This window comes from Coturnix japonica, chromosome 15, assembly GCF_054131305.1.
Source record: "Coturnix japonica strain WE chromosome 15, WE-NBRP24, whole genome shotgun sequence".
Classification (NCBI taxonomy): Eukaryota; Metazoa; Chordata; class Aves; order Galliformes; family Phasianidae; genus Coturnix; species Coturnix japonica.
This window is the reverse complement of record NC_140677.1, coordinates 10,444,755-10,463,702: the sequence shown is the minus strand read 5'-3', so window position 1 is coordinate 10,463,702 and position 18,948 is coordinate 10,444,755. Positions and strand designations below refer to the sequence as shown.

General features: G+C 41.0%; 1 protein-coding gene across 7 annotated transcripts in view; it reads right to left on the bottom strand.

Annotated features, from left to right (window-relative positions):
* Window positions 1-18,460, bottom strand: part of EEFSEC (eukaryotic elongation factor, selenocysteine-tRNA specific) — a 103,774-nt gene extending 85,314 nt beyond the window's left edge. For 5 of the 7 annotated variants that reach the window (XR_014934623.1, XR_014934626.1, XR_014934624.1 and 2 more), the window contains exon 1: window positions 18,151-18,460. Coding sequence is in view for 4 of the 7 variants with exons in the window: in XM_015875392.3 (XP_015730878.2) it covers window positions 18,151-18,436 (286 nt within the window). In the remaining 3 variants the exon portion in view is untranslated. The remainder of the gene's footprint in view (window positions 1-18,150) is intronic. The other 2 variants (XM_085516336.1, XM_085516337.1) reach the window with 1 other exon arrangement.
* Between the last annotated feature and the right edge of the window lie 488 nt (window positions 18,461-18,948).

Genomic DNA, 18,948 nt, shown 5'->3' with positions numbered 1-18,948 from the left:
TATCTAGGATTCAATCACATCTGTGCCTGTGTTTCAAGGCAAGAAACAGCACACTTCATAAATCCTTACAGAAGCAATCCGCAACTGAAGTACTTGGTTATCTCAGGATAAAGAGAATGTACTGTGGTTAATGAACAACTCTTCCCCTAAGGACTGGAGAATCATTATTGAAGAGTACCTGTAAGCACCCAGAGGGATGCAACAAGTATTTGAGAGACCAACCCGAATGCACATTTGCATGAATAACTCTGAACATGCACAATGCACAAATAGCAGCCTGCATGTAGTGGGAAAGCAGATACAGGTATGAAAGTTGTGTCCCTGAGTTTCTGAGGAACAAACCAGAAAGTCATAATCCCATTAAGCTTTCTCCACTTAAATTCGAGGCTTTAGGTCAAGTACCTGAGAGATCATGAAATGCACAGAGATCCCCAAGGGAAGTGCAAAGCTTTAACACCTCAGATTTGCTACTCATTCTCTCTACCTCTATCAGTCCAACAACATATAGCCTACCATGCACCTGCAGCTTTAGGAAGTTCCAGTAAGAAATAGATTTTAAACCTCTTAGAGATGAAAAAACTCTATAAAGTCCTACGAGACTAATAAAAATAATCCTCCTTGAACAATTCTGCAAGTCACTAATCCAAAACTAAAACATTAATTCAGCAGATTCTAAATCATTACTCTATTAAAAACAAAACAAAACAATCTGGTTTCCATGCAGAGCTAGAAATACATTAGCGTGATCCAAACTCCAAGTGTTTTGAGCTTTACGCTGTCTTGTTTCTGTCTTAGAAATAAAGTACTGCAGAGGTCATGGACCCCACAGCAAGGAGCTCGTTCTGTGCTACAGCCCAGCATGAGATACGTTTCACAACACCACGTGAAACACGCTGTCCCTACAGAAGAGTTATAGTTGGCTACTGGAACGCTCACACACAGCTCTCAAGAATTTTTCATCCAAGGTCAACAAACAAGATTTTCTTAAATAAAAGCAATTAAAAAGTATAAAATTTATTCCCCTCCTCCAAAAAGATAAATATAAATATATTTTTAAAAAGAAAAACATTTTTAAAGCATTTTTAATTTTTTTTCTTCACCCTCACAATACTGAAATAACATCAGTCAGGGATACAAACATCTGTAATTGCCAAGGGAATGTACAATACATTCAGAAAGTGCTGGCCCACGTATCCTGTAGCCCTGCACTTCACAAACAAAAGGTTGGGGAAAGAAAGAGGGGGTGGGGTACGGGGAATAAAGGCTTAAAGATTAAAGTCACAGGCAGAGACAGACGGCTCCGTTTTTTAATAACTGAAAACACGAGTTGTGCCTGAATGTGTTCATTGTTTTATGGCGGGGGGAGTGTCTACGCGTGCTGGACTGGCTGGCGACAGAACTGCCCTTGCATCAAAAATAAGATTTACCAAAAGCAGGGAAGCAAAAAAAAATAAAGAATAAGACACCAACCCCGTGGCCTAATTTCCCCTCTTGTAATGCTTAATGATGCATTCAGGTAGAAATCAAGACATCAGCCCAACTTTCCTTAATTACATCGGGAACTTCGCGCTGAGTAGGAGTACCTGACTGCAGCGGCCAAGCACAAGACTGAGGGGCTCCAAAGGCTTTCTGCTCGGAAGGAACACATACCTAACAAACAGGCATGTCCATGAAGCACTGCTAGATTATAAATCAATTTCTGGTAGTTTATTTGCACAGTAAAAACAATCCTGCAAGGCTAAATGTTATGACCTAAGCAGATTTTTGTGTGGATTCAAGGAGTTCAGATGTAAGGAGGAAGTTCTTGAGCCCATCTGAAAACAGTGTCCAGCAGCCACACTGTTAGTGACCAAACAGCGTCCTGAGCTGCCTTCTCTTCAAGCACTTCCCAAACTAACCAGTAACTTCAAGTGCTGCACCCGAGTATTAAAATAAACTGAAGACATTCCTACTTTAGGATTTAAAAACTAGTTTAAAAAAAAACTAGCTTCTCAAGATGGAAGATCCTGATGGCTCCTCCACATCCATGAGCATACGTTTAAATCACCTTCAAATTCAATTGTATTCCATTCCCAAAGACATTCCTAACATCTAGGGGAAATGCATTTTATGATGTATTTATCCTGGTGGACAGCCTTCTGTGCAGGAAACTCCTCTGAGTCGACTTCTGCTGCTCGGTGGGCAACACGCAACAGGCCTAGAACTAAATAAATACATTCTAATCTAGCTTATGATGTTACTATAACAGCTTTTGTTCTGTTGTTTCATATTTTACCTGCCAGCTTTGCTTAAGTATAGACAGGACAGAGATAATTCAACAAGACAACAGGCTCTTTCATCTCAAACCGTACAACTCCAGCCAGGACTTTTTGGGGAAGCCTGCAGTAAGGCGAGTGGAGGCACACAACAGGAGTCAATGGAACACAGCCGCCTGCCCGCAGCTCACACGCTGTGCTGGGAGGAACCAGTGGTCACAAGAGATGGATCCGCAGCCAAAAACGTCCAACGTGGAATGCTGCAGCCATCATCCCGCCTTTGTTGGTGCAACACTTGCGCATCATCAGCTGCTGGATGTCTTGTTGAGATTAAAAATACTGTGGAGAGCTACTGTCTGTTCAGCAAACGGGGAAAAAAAAAAAAAAGACAGAGCCCATGGCAGAAAGGGAGGGGAAAGGAAAAGCCGAAACATGAGCTCGTAAGCCTGTTATGGAGGATAAAGGCAGGCTTTGTTTTATTTTACTCAAACCAAGTATGAACAAGAGGCTCATCACTGCTTGGAGCTTCAACTGCAAGACTGCTTCTATATGCAGTCACTACTATTACTCCTCGCATAACTAAACTATTCCTCTTTCTCCAAACTAGCTGCAGCTGATGTTCAGATGGAAATCCATACAGTAGGAGAAACTTCTTTCTACCCTTCGAAGAAATAATGACATTTCTGAAGCACATAGAAACGTATTCACGTAGAGCAGGAACAAACCTTGGTAACAGCTGACTCTGTCCTGAAACAAACAAGCAAATTAAGTATTTTTTAACTAAACTATCACTTGGAGAACACACTGGATATCCAGCCACACTAGGCATAGTTAGGCAACAGATACTAAATTGGAGATGTTTATTTGGACAAGATGTGACAATCCCATTTCCAAGTGCAAAAGTCCATCCAAAAAACACAACGATAAAAGACAGTCTTGTGAGATTAGAGGAAAAATACCAGTTACAAGGTATGTCTTCCAGCAGAAACATTACGTATCATTGCTGCCTCTGAAAGACCTCAGGGGCAACAGTAAAAGGCAGCAAGGGGAAGAGCAGCCTGGATTGTAGTTCCTTGCTCTTCAGAAAAGGCGAAGAGGGTGGTAATTTACCGTGTACGACGAAATTGTACATGAAAGTTTAAAACCAGCCAATTAAAGCTAACATTATGGAATGGAACGATGGACCCAAGTGGAACGCGTTAGCTACGCATTCCAAACACAGGCTGGAGCCCGCCCGCAAGGCGGATACTGTATGTGAAGTACAAAGGGTCAAGGAGTGCTTCTCCAGGGAAGCCCAGCGCTGCCCGGAGGAGCAAGTTGAGTCGCCCACGCTCCCACAACAGGGGACAGCGCCAAGGCTGCAGGGCCCATAAGTCACCACTGGCACAGAATGCTACGGGCAGACACCATGCAAGGAACGTGTTGGCCAAGGAAGGGCAGATCTCATTAAGAATCAAGTTCACCAACTCCAAATGCCAACAAATAAATCTCTCTCTTACAGTGCTGGATCAAGGAATGAAAATAAATCCATACAGAAGTGGCCCTCAAGACTGTGTTCACTGTAACCCATGTTTTCAACCATCACAAATGCTCCAAAGCCTATTTGTTTTAGAATATAGATTTGATTCAAAACTCAAATTCTAAAGAAGATTCGTTCGGTGCTCTGGCCTCTGGTCCATGGCAAGCAATGCACCACAGCCCAGTATCACATCAGGTACACACAGGTGCTCTCCATGGTTCAGCATTCCACCAAGCCACACGTTGCACCAGGGGATCTTCTCCTGGGAAGCCATCATCAGATATACGGAACTATTTCATGCTTTCTGCTAGGGCACTGGAAGGGCTTTTGACAGTGCACTTGTTTCACTTAAAATCTTGCTGAGTAGGATTGCTCAAAATATACAGCTCATTTCAGAATAGGCCCAAGGGGGTCAACACTCAGGTAAATCTCACTTCCCAGTACTTCAGGATGAAACAAACTCTCATGCCAAATACATCATCCAAACAGAAACTCCACAAAGTAATCCAGACACTGTGGATGCTCTGTGATTTGTTTCACATTAACACATTTTTCATATAATTAATAAAAACCAACGGCAATGAAGAAGGTTATGCAAAGGAACAAAGCAGTTAAGAGCTTAACTACTAAACAAACTGGACAACAATTGTCAAGTTTTGAACTGATGTTGGATTAGAGAGACTGAAGTTTAATGACCTGTAACCACAAAAAGCATGTAACAGTTCTTAAACTTTTTCAAGAGCAGCATCAGGAGGAAAGGTAAAACTGCTTTCATTAACTGGGAAAGCCAAGACATTCTGTCTATTTAAAGATGTCTTAACTGACAGCAGAATAAGCATCCTAAGAAGATATCCATGTTTTCACTGGCTGAGCAATAACTTAACTAATCTTTTCAAATTATTTCAATGACCTACCTGACTATTTTAAAAGACTTCTTGATGCAAGTGACCCAGTCCAAGTCCAAACTGCTCTGGACTCCAGTGTTGCAGGGCTTCGTTCTGGCTGCAGGGCTGCACAAGTGTGAATGGCCCAGGTAGGCTCTGAACAGTTGCTTCTATACAAAGCCATAGGTGTACATGACACCTCACAGATACACACAAAACAAGGATTCCTGCTTTAGAAAGCACACAGCCTGAGCTACCACTTGCCCCCTACACCAACAAGGAAAGCAGTTTAATCATGGACACAAACAGGTCTCTCTATTGCTTCAAGTTTTATGCATAGAAAAGCATGCATCTTGTAAGGTGAACATACAGAACCCTATTTACAGAAAAGGTCCTTTCAGCTCACAAATTGAAAAGGTTTTCTTTTAGGTATTTTGAGGTGCTATGCTTCAACACAGCCTTGCAAAGTAATTTCATAGTACAACTGAAATCCTATATAAAGCAGAACATGCTGAGATTATCACAGATATGTCAGAATAATTCAGAACAAGTCCCCTAGCATTTTCTCTATAACTGAATAAAACAAAGTTAGTGACTTGGGGGGGGCAGGCTCTGCACAAACAGTAATGGCACTTTGTGTAAACAAAGTCTGTAAGCAGCCACATCTGTTGGTTAAGTAAAGAACCACTCAAGATGAAAACTTTGACTGAGGCCAGAGCTGGACTTCTGTGACCAAGAAGAGCCAACAGAAGAGAAAGCACAACAGGTCTCCCCTCCCAGCAATTCATCCCACACACATTCACTCTCCTATGTTTCGCTTGGTAATTAAGGACTGCTCTCCCAAAACTCCATTCTAGAGCTAGAACAGAGGCTGAAAACATCCCCAGGGAAGTGGGAAGCAGGCCTCCAGCAAACAAAGTCTGCTCAGAATACATGCTGCTCTGTCAAGTTCATGTGACCACCCTTCAGGAATGCTGGCACTGCTGAAGTTATTTAATGGAAATATGAACAGACTAAGAATGCTAGATAAACAAGAAAGTAACATTGACTGCAAAGCAGTAATTTTTCTACCATACATGTAAATTTACATTTTCTTGCTAAGGAAAGGAATGAGGTAACCAGGACACTAAAAGACACCACTGGTCACTGCAAAATTCATCGAGCAGTGAGTACTGGCACTAAGACCCCCCCAGCCAGCTTAGATGCTACAAGTGCCATGCCTGATGTCCAGCTATATCCTCTGCACTTGCTAAGCTGTCCTCTGTGATACAGTTCCTCAGGTAACCAAGGGAAGCAACTCCTAAGCACTATCTGGTACAAACCAGTGTCGGAAGCACATCAAGAATATCCAAAGATTATATAAACCTTTTCAGGACACCATTCTCAGATGCTTTTGCCTTGTACAAGTTTCTGTATATTCTTACCTGTTACCTTCTACGCATTGTTGGGTCTTGTTTGACATTCAAGTCTTCTATGCTCAAAACAATAGATTACAAATTAAACAACAGAAATTGATAGAACAAGGAATGGAAAACTCAGCATGTAAACTTCACTATAAGTGGACTCCAGCAAATATGCTTCATTTGTTATCTACCCACTTTGGTATTCATATAAATGATGGATACAAGTGTTGTTGAAGAAGCACATGGAAGATGAGAAACACAAAGGAAATTTATTAAATACATTCTTACTGACAATTTCTGCAGACTTCAAAATTAAATATTGTTGGAGTTCACTAAAGTATTCACAATCAACTAATTTTATTAATAATCTTTAAAATGACACACCTGATCTGCTTTCAAGGTAAAAATTACTTCATTGTACTGTAAAAATATGAAGTTCAAACAGTATATAAAGAGGGGGGAAAAAGCAAGTAATTCATGTAAAGAAAGTGAAATTGCCCCTAATGACAGGTTTGCATGGAAGTAAAAAAAATAAAAATAAAAATAAAAATAAAAATAAAAATAAAAATAAAAATAAAAATAAAAATAAAAATAAAAATAAAAATAAAAATAAAAATAAAAATAAAAATAGATAAGGATCACATAAACTGGTACTTAGATTTTTTTTTTCCTCTTCATTAATGAAGTAATGCTAGCACACGTTTACTGGCAGAGAAGCCTACTGTATTTCAAGAATATCACTAAAGTAGAATTCAAGCTTCTATACTGCTAAATCTGGAAGCAAACGGAATACACAATCATTTTAAAACATCCAAAGAGACAACATCAAATAAACAAAAGAGTAGTAGGATACCTGCAACCCTGCAGCCCTGCCAAAGACCATTCTAAATCACAGACCACCAGGGCTCCCCTTAAGTTTAATTCCTACCCCATTGTGAGAAAACAACCAAGGTGAACTTTTAACAGCATGGACGTCCTTTTCTCATCTCTTCCTCATACACAGGAAAGTAGGGATTAGTAAATAAACTTTTTTATTAGTAAATAAAACTATTATTTATTAGTAAATAAAACACCTTTTCAGCTGTTTCCCACTGCATTGTCCCCCTCCTCATTCCCCCTCTCCTCACTGCTTTTAAAGAAAAAATACTTATTTTTATTCATATGTGGAACTGCCCTGCTTATGAACATCAAGAAATAATGCATTCTAGCTCCAAGCTGTTAGATCAACCCGCTGCGTGGTTCATTCCCAAACATCCAAGAGTTGCACAGGGGAAAAAGGTCTCACATCTTTCACCTTACTCCAAAAAACAGGTAAGTCCAACACTAAAAACAAAGCCAAAGTTATGAACACCTCTCTATTGACAGCTTCAATATTCTGGCACAGGAAGAAAACAAAATCTGCTGCAATTGCCAGGCATCAGCCGAATTCAATAAGGCAACAATGCATCACTAAGATAAACTAATGCATAATGAAAGAGTACTAATCACTGCCTAATTCAATGCTGAAAGCAATGAGAAAGAATACACGATGACTAAAGCTCAATGTTTTGGTCCCCCGGAACAAACAGAGTAGAGATAGCACAACTCAGGCACTCTGAATATTTGGTAGTGATCACTATTACCACTTAGCAGCAAACTGCCTTTTCCAGAACACATAGTTTTGGAAAACTCTCCCGATGGGCTGTTTTGCTGGCTGAGCACAAAGCTGTCTGCCTCCTTGCTACTGTCCAACCTTATTTCAGCAAGGACTGATGCTACGCAATGCTCTGCTTCTTATGACAAGTTCTACTCAGTGCAGCATTTCAACCAAGCTGACCAGGGCTACTTTTACTGTGTCTCCACAGTACCACCTTAATGCTCAGTAACAGACTGCAAAAGCACTTCAAACAGTATGTGAAAGCCTTGGAAGGGATATGATCAACTAATTTAAATGTCACATTAACCGATTCCGTATTTACCCCGGGTTGACTCAATTATACGCAAGAAAACAGGAAAAAGATTCCATCCACCTGACATCACTTTACATGTGGTCTACAGTTTTCCTAGCTAAGGTCTACAGTTTTCTTAACGGGACAAAATCTTGAACATGTAAAAGAAAAAGAAGCAAACAGCAGAGTTCAACCACTGCATCAGTTTGAATAATGCATTCTTTTAAAATAAACAAATGTGCTCGTTTCTTGGTACGGGAGTGGGTAGAGAAATGGACAGCAGGGCTTCTGTTTGAGAACAAATATTACATATATATAAATACATACACACACATACTCCTAGAGATATGTAATGAAAAAACACACAATGTTCCCTCCCCCTCCAAACCTTCGGTGAATACAGTTCTGTGATGAAAACATCCGGAGATGAAATTACAGTAAAAACGGGACTCTCAGCCACTGATCAAATGAAAAATAAACAGATCAGGCAATTTCAGTTCAGAACTTTTCACTGCCCTTAACCAAAAGAGTATTTTCTCTGAGAAAAGTTCGGTACAGCTCAATTTTGTCAAAATGTATTATTCAAATTGCCCTTGGATGGAATAAGTAGAACCACAAAGGCAGAAGGGAACCTCATCCCACAAGAGATCCCACAGAAATACAAATTTTGGACAGAATGAGACAGCATTACCAGAAATCCTAATACACAGTACAGAGAGCAAAGGGTGAGCTCAGTGACAAACACATCACCAAGCATCACAGCTTCAGCAGAAAGCCAGAAAAAGAAATGGGAGGATCACAGTTGCTGGTCAGGCGACATCAAACAATGCAAAATGCTGATAGGCATTTTTCCATCACACAGTGACACACAGACATACATATCCTAACCCTGCAGCACGGGACAAGCAATCCACATGCAATATCTTCACATCCACATTCAAACTTGGAGCCTGCACACACAGCCCTACTGCAGTGCCAGGCACTGTCACCAGCACCCAGGCAAACAGCGACAGAGCCAGCGCACTCTGAGCACTCTCCAGCTGGGAAGCCAAACCCAGCACCACCTCATTGCTGTAATATGCTGGGAATTGGCTCTGGTACATCACTCAGACACCTACCCTGTGCCATGTTTACTGCTCTCTATGACCAAGACACCAGAGCAGCTCCCCACCCTACACAGTAGCAGCAGCCCAGCTGGATGTGATGGCCAAAAGACTGGGAAGCACCGCTGCTACCTTACACATGTACCTTTATGTGTATACCCTAAGTCACTCTTTAAATCATTTCACATACTAGAATGTCAGTGTGGATAACCACTGCCAGAACACAACACAGAATCCCCAAAGCCAACCACAGGTTCAGGTAATCGTGACCTCCCTTTTTATAACATAAATGCATAATTTCCGCACCACCCTTTGATGAAGGGACCACAGACTTGAAAAGAGGAAACAATTACAGTCATTAGAATTTCATCCAAGCATGAGATTTAATCTCAGGCCATAGCCTTGCCAATGGCTGTGGGGGTCTCAATGGAGACAAAATTGCTCTGTGGGAGAAAAAAATGCCTCGATGATGACATTAGTCAGCAAGAGAGACCGAGCTTTGTCTTCCATCCAACAGCACGGTTAAATACAAGGAAACCATTTTCCCTCTCCCTCTTGATCCCAAAAAAAGAAAAATACAACTATTTTGCTTCCTTCTCTGAAATGCAGCTTTACATACTTTGGAAACTTTCTTCTCCAAAGCAGTAATGCTGGAAGGGAAGTGTTCAATGTAACAAGAGGAGTTTTAAGCATGAATAAACGTCTGCAACAAAAGACATTTTCCCTTGCTGACCCTGGTTAATGTAAGCAGACAGTCCTACCAATAGTTATCAAGTGCTCCTATAGCCTTCCTTGCCCAGCAGGTTCCCAAAGACTACTTCAAGTTTTACAGATATAGGAATCACTTGCAGAATATTCTCACCCATTCTACAACACACACACACTGGAAATAAAAGAAACGTGAAATAGCATTACAGATTGAGGCAACATTCTTCAATTAACAAGATCAACTAAGACCTGAGAGTACCAGCTGCCATTATATGCCAACCACACGTTGCACCCCAAATAAGAAGTAAAAGCAAAAGAAAACTTTAGCACAGAATATGAGAAAGCACTGCAGGGGACTGCATTAAATTTGCTTTTATGGCACTGCAGAAAAAGCAGATCTACAATCAACTAAACAACACTTTCATGATCCTTCTGTGGCAAGAACTGAAAGAAAACAGCTCTTTAAACAAACAAATCATTAACCCGAATTGAATCATCTCATCTCTCCAGGCTGGGCTGAGCGGCCTGATTTCTCACCTGGGTAAACTCTCAAATTCTCAAAATCCAAACTTAGTACAGGAGAGTGTAAAAATAAATAAAAATTCATCCTTTACCCTTAAGGTACTGCTGAATACAGCCAGCTCAGTTTTGTTTAAACTCTGCTTCATTTCCTTTTTTGCTGCTCTGCTGTCATATTCCACATATATATTGGCTACTTGAGGCCACCCCTAGTGCTGGTAATGCTGATAATTACAATCTAATGTAGAATTAATCAGCTTAAGTTTGAAACAGAGATCATGATTCAAATTGGAAGCCAATGCTACCCATTTCATGTACACTTGAAGAGATTAGATAGGCTGTGCAAGAACATTTTGGTAGAATAACTGATAAGGAGATGGGAAATAAGAACTGTTGGTATTTACTTAGCCTGCAACGCTTCTGGAAACAAACAGTTTAAAGGAAGCACTTCAGAATGGCTATTTAATCTGAATTTTACAGATAGCACTGAGAACATTTCCTCACTGAATGCACAGTATCTTTACAATCAGTTACCACACAAGCCGTTCAACTCTTTCTTTGCGGGAGTTCTCACTCAATTTTGCTCTGTTACGAGCTGTGACCCAAAGAACACAATGCATTCAAGAACCAGCTGGAAGTTACCCGCACTGAAGACGTGCCTTCACTCCTCAGCTTGCTATGCCAGCCTTAGGGTTACAGAGAGAAAACAGCACTTTGCCACACCACAGGAACAACTTCATATTCCACTCACGGACTTTAGCAATGACTTCAGTGTGCATCTTTGGTTTGCTTTCTTAGCTGGAAGATTTTTCCATCTGCATGTTGGTTTGTAAGGGTTTAGAAAAATAGTATATAAGCAACACATCATTCAACTTGTATCTTCCATCTACTATTTAAAGACAGCTTCTAAACCAAGCCATACAACAAATGCAGTAGAACCCAATCAACAAGCTGGTTTAATAAGTAGACCACTGTGAATTACTAAACTGAACTATTTAGCAAGGAAATGTATCCGTCATCAGTAAAAACACTGCTTTGAAAAATAAGCTTTAAATTCACGTTGACAATGGCAACTTTAATTACAAACATGCCTCATATCCTACAGTAGGTTGAAATAGTTTTTATGCAGGTATTTCTAAGACTTCATAAGGATAACTTATACTTTAAAACTTCTGCAAAAGGATTAATAACTGTCCCAAACAGCTCACAGAAACTTAGGCTAGAATGAGGGGAAAATGAAATGAAAGGGCACGTAGTTATTTGATGAATGCTAGCACACAGCATGACGGAACAAAGAAATTCTGTTTTTAAATCAATAGGGAAAACGATTAAACAGAACCAGTCAGCACCATTACAGGACTTGGTTATTATGTTTTCCTGAGAAGCTGTCAAATTTTAGTGTCAAACACTGAAGTGTGAATTAGCCCAATTTTGTTGTATGTAAGCAACTGTGTGCACAACCACTCAACAGCTTTGTACAAAAGTTGTCCTATATTAGGAAAAGAATTTGGACATTCAAACAAGTTTCAGTAAAGCCACTCCTTTACAATCTACATTTAAGGCGGAGAATGAAACTGTAAATCACATTTTCAGAACAAGATAGGCACCTTTGTAAAACAGAATACAACTGAATAGTACATCTCATGGAATTCTAAAGAGAAGCAGAAGAGAATGCAATTAATATAGCTTTTAAGATCAAAACGCGAAGGTTTTCTTTTAAACTTCTCAATCCATAAGACAAAAAGAAGACTGCTTTTTCCCCTATTACTACTTAACAGTTGATACAGTTTAGAAGTGCACTGAATCTATTGTAAATAAAAGGGAAGTCAGCTCCAAGCTGAAAATGCAGAAGAGAGAATTAACACAGAAATCACAGCATATTATAGTAGGCTAGACTCACTGTTACCTCACTCAAAAAACAGTACTATGGACAGAAATGAGAAATAATGTATAATCAGCAGAAAAGTAGAATAATTAAAGTCATGACACCGATTAAAATTCCACGTGTAGACCACTACACTACACACAGGCAAAACCAGATTTGCTTCAACTCCTGATTTCATATAAGCTGTACACAGCACAGAAACAATTCAAAGTAGAATTGTACAAATTCAACTGTACAAAGTACAGCCACCTTGCTTTTGCTGAGTTAAATAATGTGGGAAATCAGAGAAGAAAAACTAGCTGTGTACACTGAATTTCACAGCTCCAACATCCTCAGCTGCTTTACAAGTTCAACTGGGTAACAGCCATCCCTCCTCACATTCAACTTCTGTGAAACCCAGTTGTTTTGTCCCATCTTTGCTATGAGCTTTTGTCACGTAACGTAAGACAACACTCTGTATTTTTATTGCTTAAGGTATAAAAAAATGCTATCCGAGTTGTAAATGAAGTAAGACTAACCTTCCTTAACACACAGAGGGCATTTTCTTTAGGAAGGGGAAAATTAAGCCCCAGTTGAGTTCCAAATCTTCTACTTAATGTTGGTTCGTTTCAAAGTAAGGTCACTTCATCCACGCTGACCTGTTACCCTACCTACTTACCATCAGGATCCCACATTGTAAGCAAATGCTGCCCTCTTGTGCACTGTGATATCCTGTAGAAAAAGTTGTGTTTTGGGGGGTTGGGGAGAGGGCATTGTAGGGCAGTCCTGTTGTTTATACTGGCTGCCTCTTCTTTACACATAGCTCCATAATAGGGAAAGAAAAGAGCTTTAATTTAAGAAATTTTAATGAAAATAGTCCTTTAATTTGTCAGACAAGTAAAGGGCTCCAAATACATTCCTGAAAGCAAGTAAAAAAATGGACACTACTTCAGTTTCAAGAGAAAGGCTTTTCATTCACAGAAATAAAGTTAATTTGCATCCCTAACACAAAGTCAGCAGTTTACAAGCACCACAAATCCAACAAACTTCACAGGGTTTAGGTAGCACTCACATCAATGCCAGTTCCAAACACTGAACTAAATATGTTATGTGGGACTGATAGCATAATTTCAACCAGGTTGCTTATTGCATTCTCAGTTCAAGCTGGCAGGCCAGCCCTCAAATGGCCTCACTGACCCTCCTGAATACAACCACATCCACTCAACAACACAAAGCAATCTGTCCTCACGGAACAAGTTTCCACTGCACCTTGTTAATCAAGAGCAAGAGTCCTCCACGCAAGTTTACAGTCATCTCTACATGCAAACACCTTGAAACTATGAAACCCTTTTCTTTCTTTTTCATTCTGTGTGAGCAAACGAAGAACTGATGTATCTTCACACAGGTGCCAACAAGCAAAAGTTCACACTGACAGCAGTGCGTTTTCTTGACAACAACACAAGAACAATGCTGAGTTTGCAAATCCTCTTACAAGCTTACAACCAACCCATCAAAACAACAAATCTGTTATAAAAGTACTTTCTTTTGCCACCGTGTTAATCTTACAAATAATCTGCATCTGACTGAATGTGAATGCCGGTAGCAAGCCTGCGTTTCCCTTGATCTCCCAAGACTGTTTTCATTGTACTCATTTGCATCAGCAAGACATGCTTTCGCTATGCTCATTTCCCCGTCCCCAAGCTCTTGGGCAAGTTCAAAAGTCTTGGCCCCTCCGATGTATCAGGTATGAATTAATACCCTTCCTTAACAGAACACAGCAGCAAAGTGGAAACAGACACTTGTGAGGCAGTTTTCTTTGAAAGGAACTGCGGGGACAAATGGTGACAATGAAGCTCTAGTTATAAAGTAAAAAGGTCAAAGGTTCAGCCAGGCATAAGGATTACAAAACTACAAGTTTGCCAGAATTCCTCCCGCAGGTTTAGACAACCAGGGTCAAGCAGTAGCTTTCCAATTAAAGCCCGCTTTAAGGCTGCTCTGTCCTTTGAACTTCATAGGGTAAAAAAAAGATAACTTTCTTTTGTAGAAGTTCTTTTGAGAGTCCATCTCAAAACTGAACAGAAAGGGCACCCGGCAACAGCTCCCCCAAAACAAACAGTGCAAGATCCCCTCGCTGCGTGTGTGTGGGGGAAGCTGGGGTGAAGTAATCATGTTCTTCTGTATTAGTGTGCTGACCCTTTGTAGGGCATGAAATTAACCATCAGCAAGTAAAAAATCTGCTACTGGTTAAACTACTTTGCTACGCAAAGTGGTCTTAAAATGAAATATGGGGATTGAATTTCTCCTGGAAGATTAACTTGTGTAACCTCTCTGCAGGCATCCCCTACTGCTGAACTCATTTGAGACCCTTCTGGGTCTGCAGCAAGCAAATGTTAAAGCAAAGCTCTTTTTACTATGATGAAGGCAACATCAGCTTTGGTGAATGCTGGAAAGCTGAGATTCAACACAAGAACAGAAGCTTTAAAATCACACACAAAACCCATAGCACTGCAACAGAAACAACCCAATTTCAGTGTGAAATTCTGCGAAAACATCACTTAGATCTCTATAGCAATAGAGGAAAAACAGCCCTGATAGAAAATGCAGGGTTGTGTTTTGCAGTTGTTCCTTCAGGGCAGAAGGCAAGCATTAGAATAATGCTAATGCAGATGCTTCGTGACACGCCAAGGAATTGCCCATTAAAATTCAGTTCTTCAGATTTGTTTTCTGTTAAGCAAACAATAAATACAAACATTTTGCTTGTTGGTCGCTTATTATGTATAAGATATTCCTCTGCTGCAACCTTGAAATTACCATAAACTATCAGAAAAAAAGTTGTGTTCCTGCTGTTCGGAAGAACGGTGCGAATAAATGAAGTACTGCCCAAACCACACAGCTATCACAGCACACCTTCCTGCAGCAACAAGCCAATAAAAGCTGAGGAATAAACCAGCATGGCTTAAATACAAGTGAAAACTACAACACAGTGAGTCACTTATTCCATTCCAGCCTTTGACTGTCATCTTTCAGTTAACAAGGAAGCACTTTGGGTTGAATTGTCTGCAGCATTTCCAATTCCTAACATGAAGGTTAACAAAAAAGAAGAAGAAAGAGAAATCCCCCAAAACCCTACTCTTGATTTAACATTTGATACGGTTTTGTGTTTTGTTGTTTTTATTTTCAAGGGCAGGCTTTATAAGAAAAAATGCAGCCACAGAGAATGAAATATGACTTCCATTTTCCATTCCATCTGCTTACTGCTCAAGCAGTCTGCACTCTGAATCCTAAGGTACTGTCTGTACATAAGCATCCTGTGAATGACTGTGAGAAGTATTTGCAAGGTCAAGTGCTACCTAGTGCAGCATGACCAAAATGCAATACTAGATTCAGCCATGAAAAACGCCCTTCGAGAATTAGCTAGAGACAAAAATACGTTAAAGAAGAGTAAATAGTTTCAGTGAGTCTGTGAGTGGATTTATCAGCTTTGTACAGTAGAGAAATTAAACCTTAGAGCATCCTGGGTGCATAGAAGAGACAGCAGTTATAGAGGATGGAGCTGCCACTATGACACAGCCCAGGAGAGCAGGCAAACAAACAAAAAAGAGAAAGGCAGAGATGACAGCACTGCTTTCTCCATTTCCCAAGAAGGAACATCCTGAGCTTGTCTGGTAGTAGACTGGACAAAATGAATAAACCCAGCGCTACCCAGCAATCCCATAGGATGGGGCCAGTCAATGAGGAGTCAACAAGTTTATAAAGCCTTCAGAGACGAGGCTTCAAACATGAGCATGCAGTTGCATATTTTCACACCTGTAGCTTCAACATCAGAAGCCGCATGCAGAAGGGGTAATACAGAAGAAAAGGTTGCTACGGAGCCCTCCCATCACCATAACCCTTCCAGCTCCTCACATCCCACTCCACTCCTCACAGCCCTCTCATCTCCCATTTTTCTGCAGGCTAACTCACATCTACAGCTATCTCAGGACACAGCAAAGAGCTGTGGAAAATCCAAAGTGCAGAATAAAGACAGGAAGATAAAGTACTTTGCTCTTGTATTTTATTTAAAAGCTTTCAAAACAGAAAATTTATGATAAAAGGAAAAAGCAGATTAAAGGAGGAAAAAAGAATAAAGCTTATAGCCTTCATGGTTGCAATGAAAATGGAACAGCAAACTGTTTCCACCTATTTCCTAATCACAAACATGCAGCCTAAATCTTAAAGTACCACGATCTGGGCAGCCTGGCTTTCAGTTTCAGACAAGGTGGTAATATTGAAATAGCGATGCCTAAATGCTGAAGGATATATCCTGTTACACATGACATGCTATACCTCAGTTTGAATTTCACCAAAACATACTAAAATCACAAGAGTTCTGAACAGTTCCCACCAGCACAGATCAGGTTTAACAACAGGGTCTCACTTTTTAAACCTGGTAGTAAAAATAAAGGAGCATCCAATATCAAGATTTATGTGTATGCTACCGAGCAGGCAGCTGAAATTTCTAGCTCCAAGTATTAGCACAATACTGCTTCTTCTCTGCCATTCTGTTTCTTAACACTTAGAACTGCATTAAGTCATACTAATCAAACAATCAGGAGTTTTCACTATATGTAACCTGCTATAATTGGAACTATGCAAGTTTGACACTCTGTGTCTGAGTTGCTACCTGCACTGAATCACTTCTGCTGGGAAGAAAACCACCATTCAACTAGTCTAACCCACATCCCTTCCCAGCACAGCCTTACAGTGCCATAAATTGAATAAGTTACTCTACCAGTGTGGGTAGCAGCGACTAAATGCTCTAACATCTTCATATAAATAATTAATAGGAAGCAATTAAATATATATATATATCTATGTATTAAACAACCAGCCCAAACAAGCGATAACAAAAGCTATTTTTCCCCCAGCTTTCAGAGACCTCTTCACAAAGAAAGTTTAGCCCTCAGAGCAGTGGTTTCCTAGAGAAAGGAACGCCTCTCTACCAGTCACTCTGTCAGTCCGTCCAAAAAAAAGCTCCCATTTGCCAAAATACACTTTGTTCTTCAGAAGATAATCAGGTGCTTACAAGCACTTAAGATCGGTAACTGATTATAAAGCACAAAAGACGACCACACATCTCTGGAATTCGGCACTGAGCCGCTCCTCCCTTGCAGCCATTGAGCACACGTTAATGACACTGCTGCAGAAATCAAGAAATGAGTGAAATGTTTATTGTTCTATCCAAAAGAAATGCAAATAGCACCGCATTATCACGGCTAACACCACTCACACGTCTGCTCGGACAGGGTTGGCTCATACACTAAGAGGAGAGAATTAGTCTAAACCTCAGCCCAGCTGCCAATAAACACACACTGCACTGCAGAACTACCACCTCCTTAGTACCAAGGGGACACTAGCATAGAAAATACATGGGAAATAAAGTATAAGAAGTTCTGAAAACTTAACTGATCAACCTGTGGCTACTTCACATCGCATGTGGCTGCAGTTCCTGCTGTACCTTTGGGCATTAACTCATTAAGGTTGGAAAAGACGATCACTAAGTCCAACTGTCAGCCCACCTGAACCTCCCACGGGGCACATAGAGGCTACTCACTCATTACTACTTGTTCTCCTGCTGGTTACCTGGAAGGCTCATACCCGACACCAAAGAGACACTAACACAGAAGATTCAATGGGAAATGAGTTTTCAGAGGTCTCTGCACTTCAGCTGACCAACCTGCACCTACTTCACCCTCTAAAGCAAACCAGAATCAACTCCACGCATCACATACAAAGCCTGAAATGGAAAACGAGCAAATTCCACGTAATGCTTCTAACACTCCCGTGTTAGAGCTCTCCATGTGCATGTCCAACAGGTTGTAGCACAGCTCCAGCCACAGCACATCACACCGGCTGCCCTTACAAACTGCAGGCGGAGTTCATCTGCTAGAGCAGGGTTAACCTAAGGTTCACCGGGGAGCCCCTTACCGCCGATGATGGTGCGGATGAGGGAGGCGTGCCCCGGGCAGTCGACCAACGTGAACTGCAGCTCTCCGGGCCCCGGGCCCAGCTGCGGCGGCAGCGCGGTGCGGAGGCAGGAGAAACCCAAATCCAGCGTGATGCCCCGCGCCCGGCTCTGCGGAGCCCGGTCGAAGGCGGCGGTGGAGCCGGTGGTGCTCAGCGCCCTCGCCAGAGCCGTCTTACCGCTGTCGATGTGGCCCAACACTCCCACGTTCACGTTGAGAACGCGGGGCGGCGCGGAGCCGGCGGCCATGGCTGCGCTGCACCCGGGCGGTCCGTCCGCATAGCGCCCCTGCGGCAACGAGAGCCCCGCCGCCGCCGTTCCGCGTTGCCCCAGCCTTTAGCTTCAGCCCTTTTAGCTTCAGCCCTTTTAGCTTCAGCCCTTTTTAGATTCAGCCCTTTTCAGCTTCAGCCCTTTTAGCTTCAGCCTTTAGCCGGCCCAGCCCGTCTCTGCCTGCAATAATTGCCACTCACAGATGTCACTCGAGCTGCAATTTAGCTTTAAAGTTGCACAGACATTGCGAAGTCAAACGCAAAAAGCAACATCTGTGTAACTCTCCCCCCTCACTTATTTTATTTTATTTTATTTTATTTTATTTTATTTTATTTTATTTTACTTTATTTTATTTTACTTTATTTTATTTTACTTTATTTTATTTTACTTTATTTTATTTTATTTTACTTTATTTTATTTTATTTTACTTTATTTTATTTTACTTTATTTTATTTTATTTTTTATTTTTTTAAACTTGCTTACCGATTTCT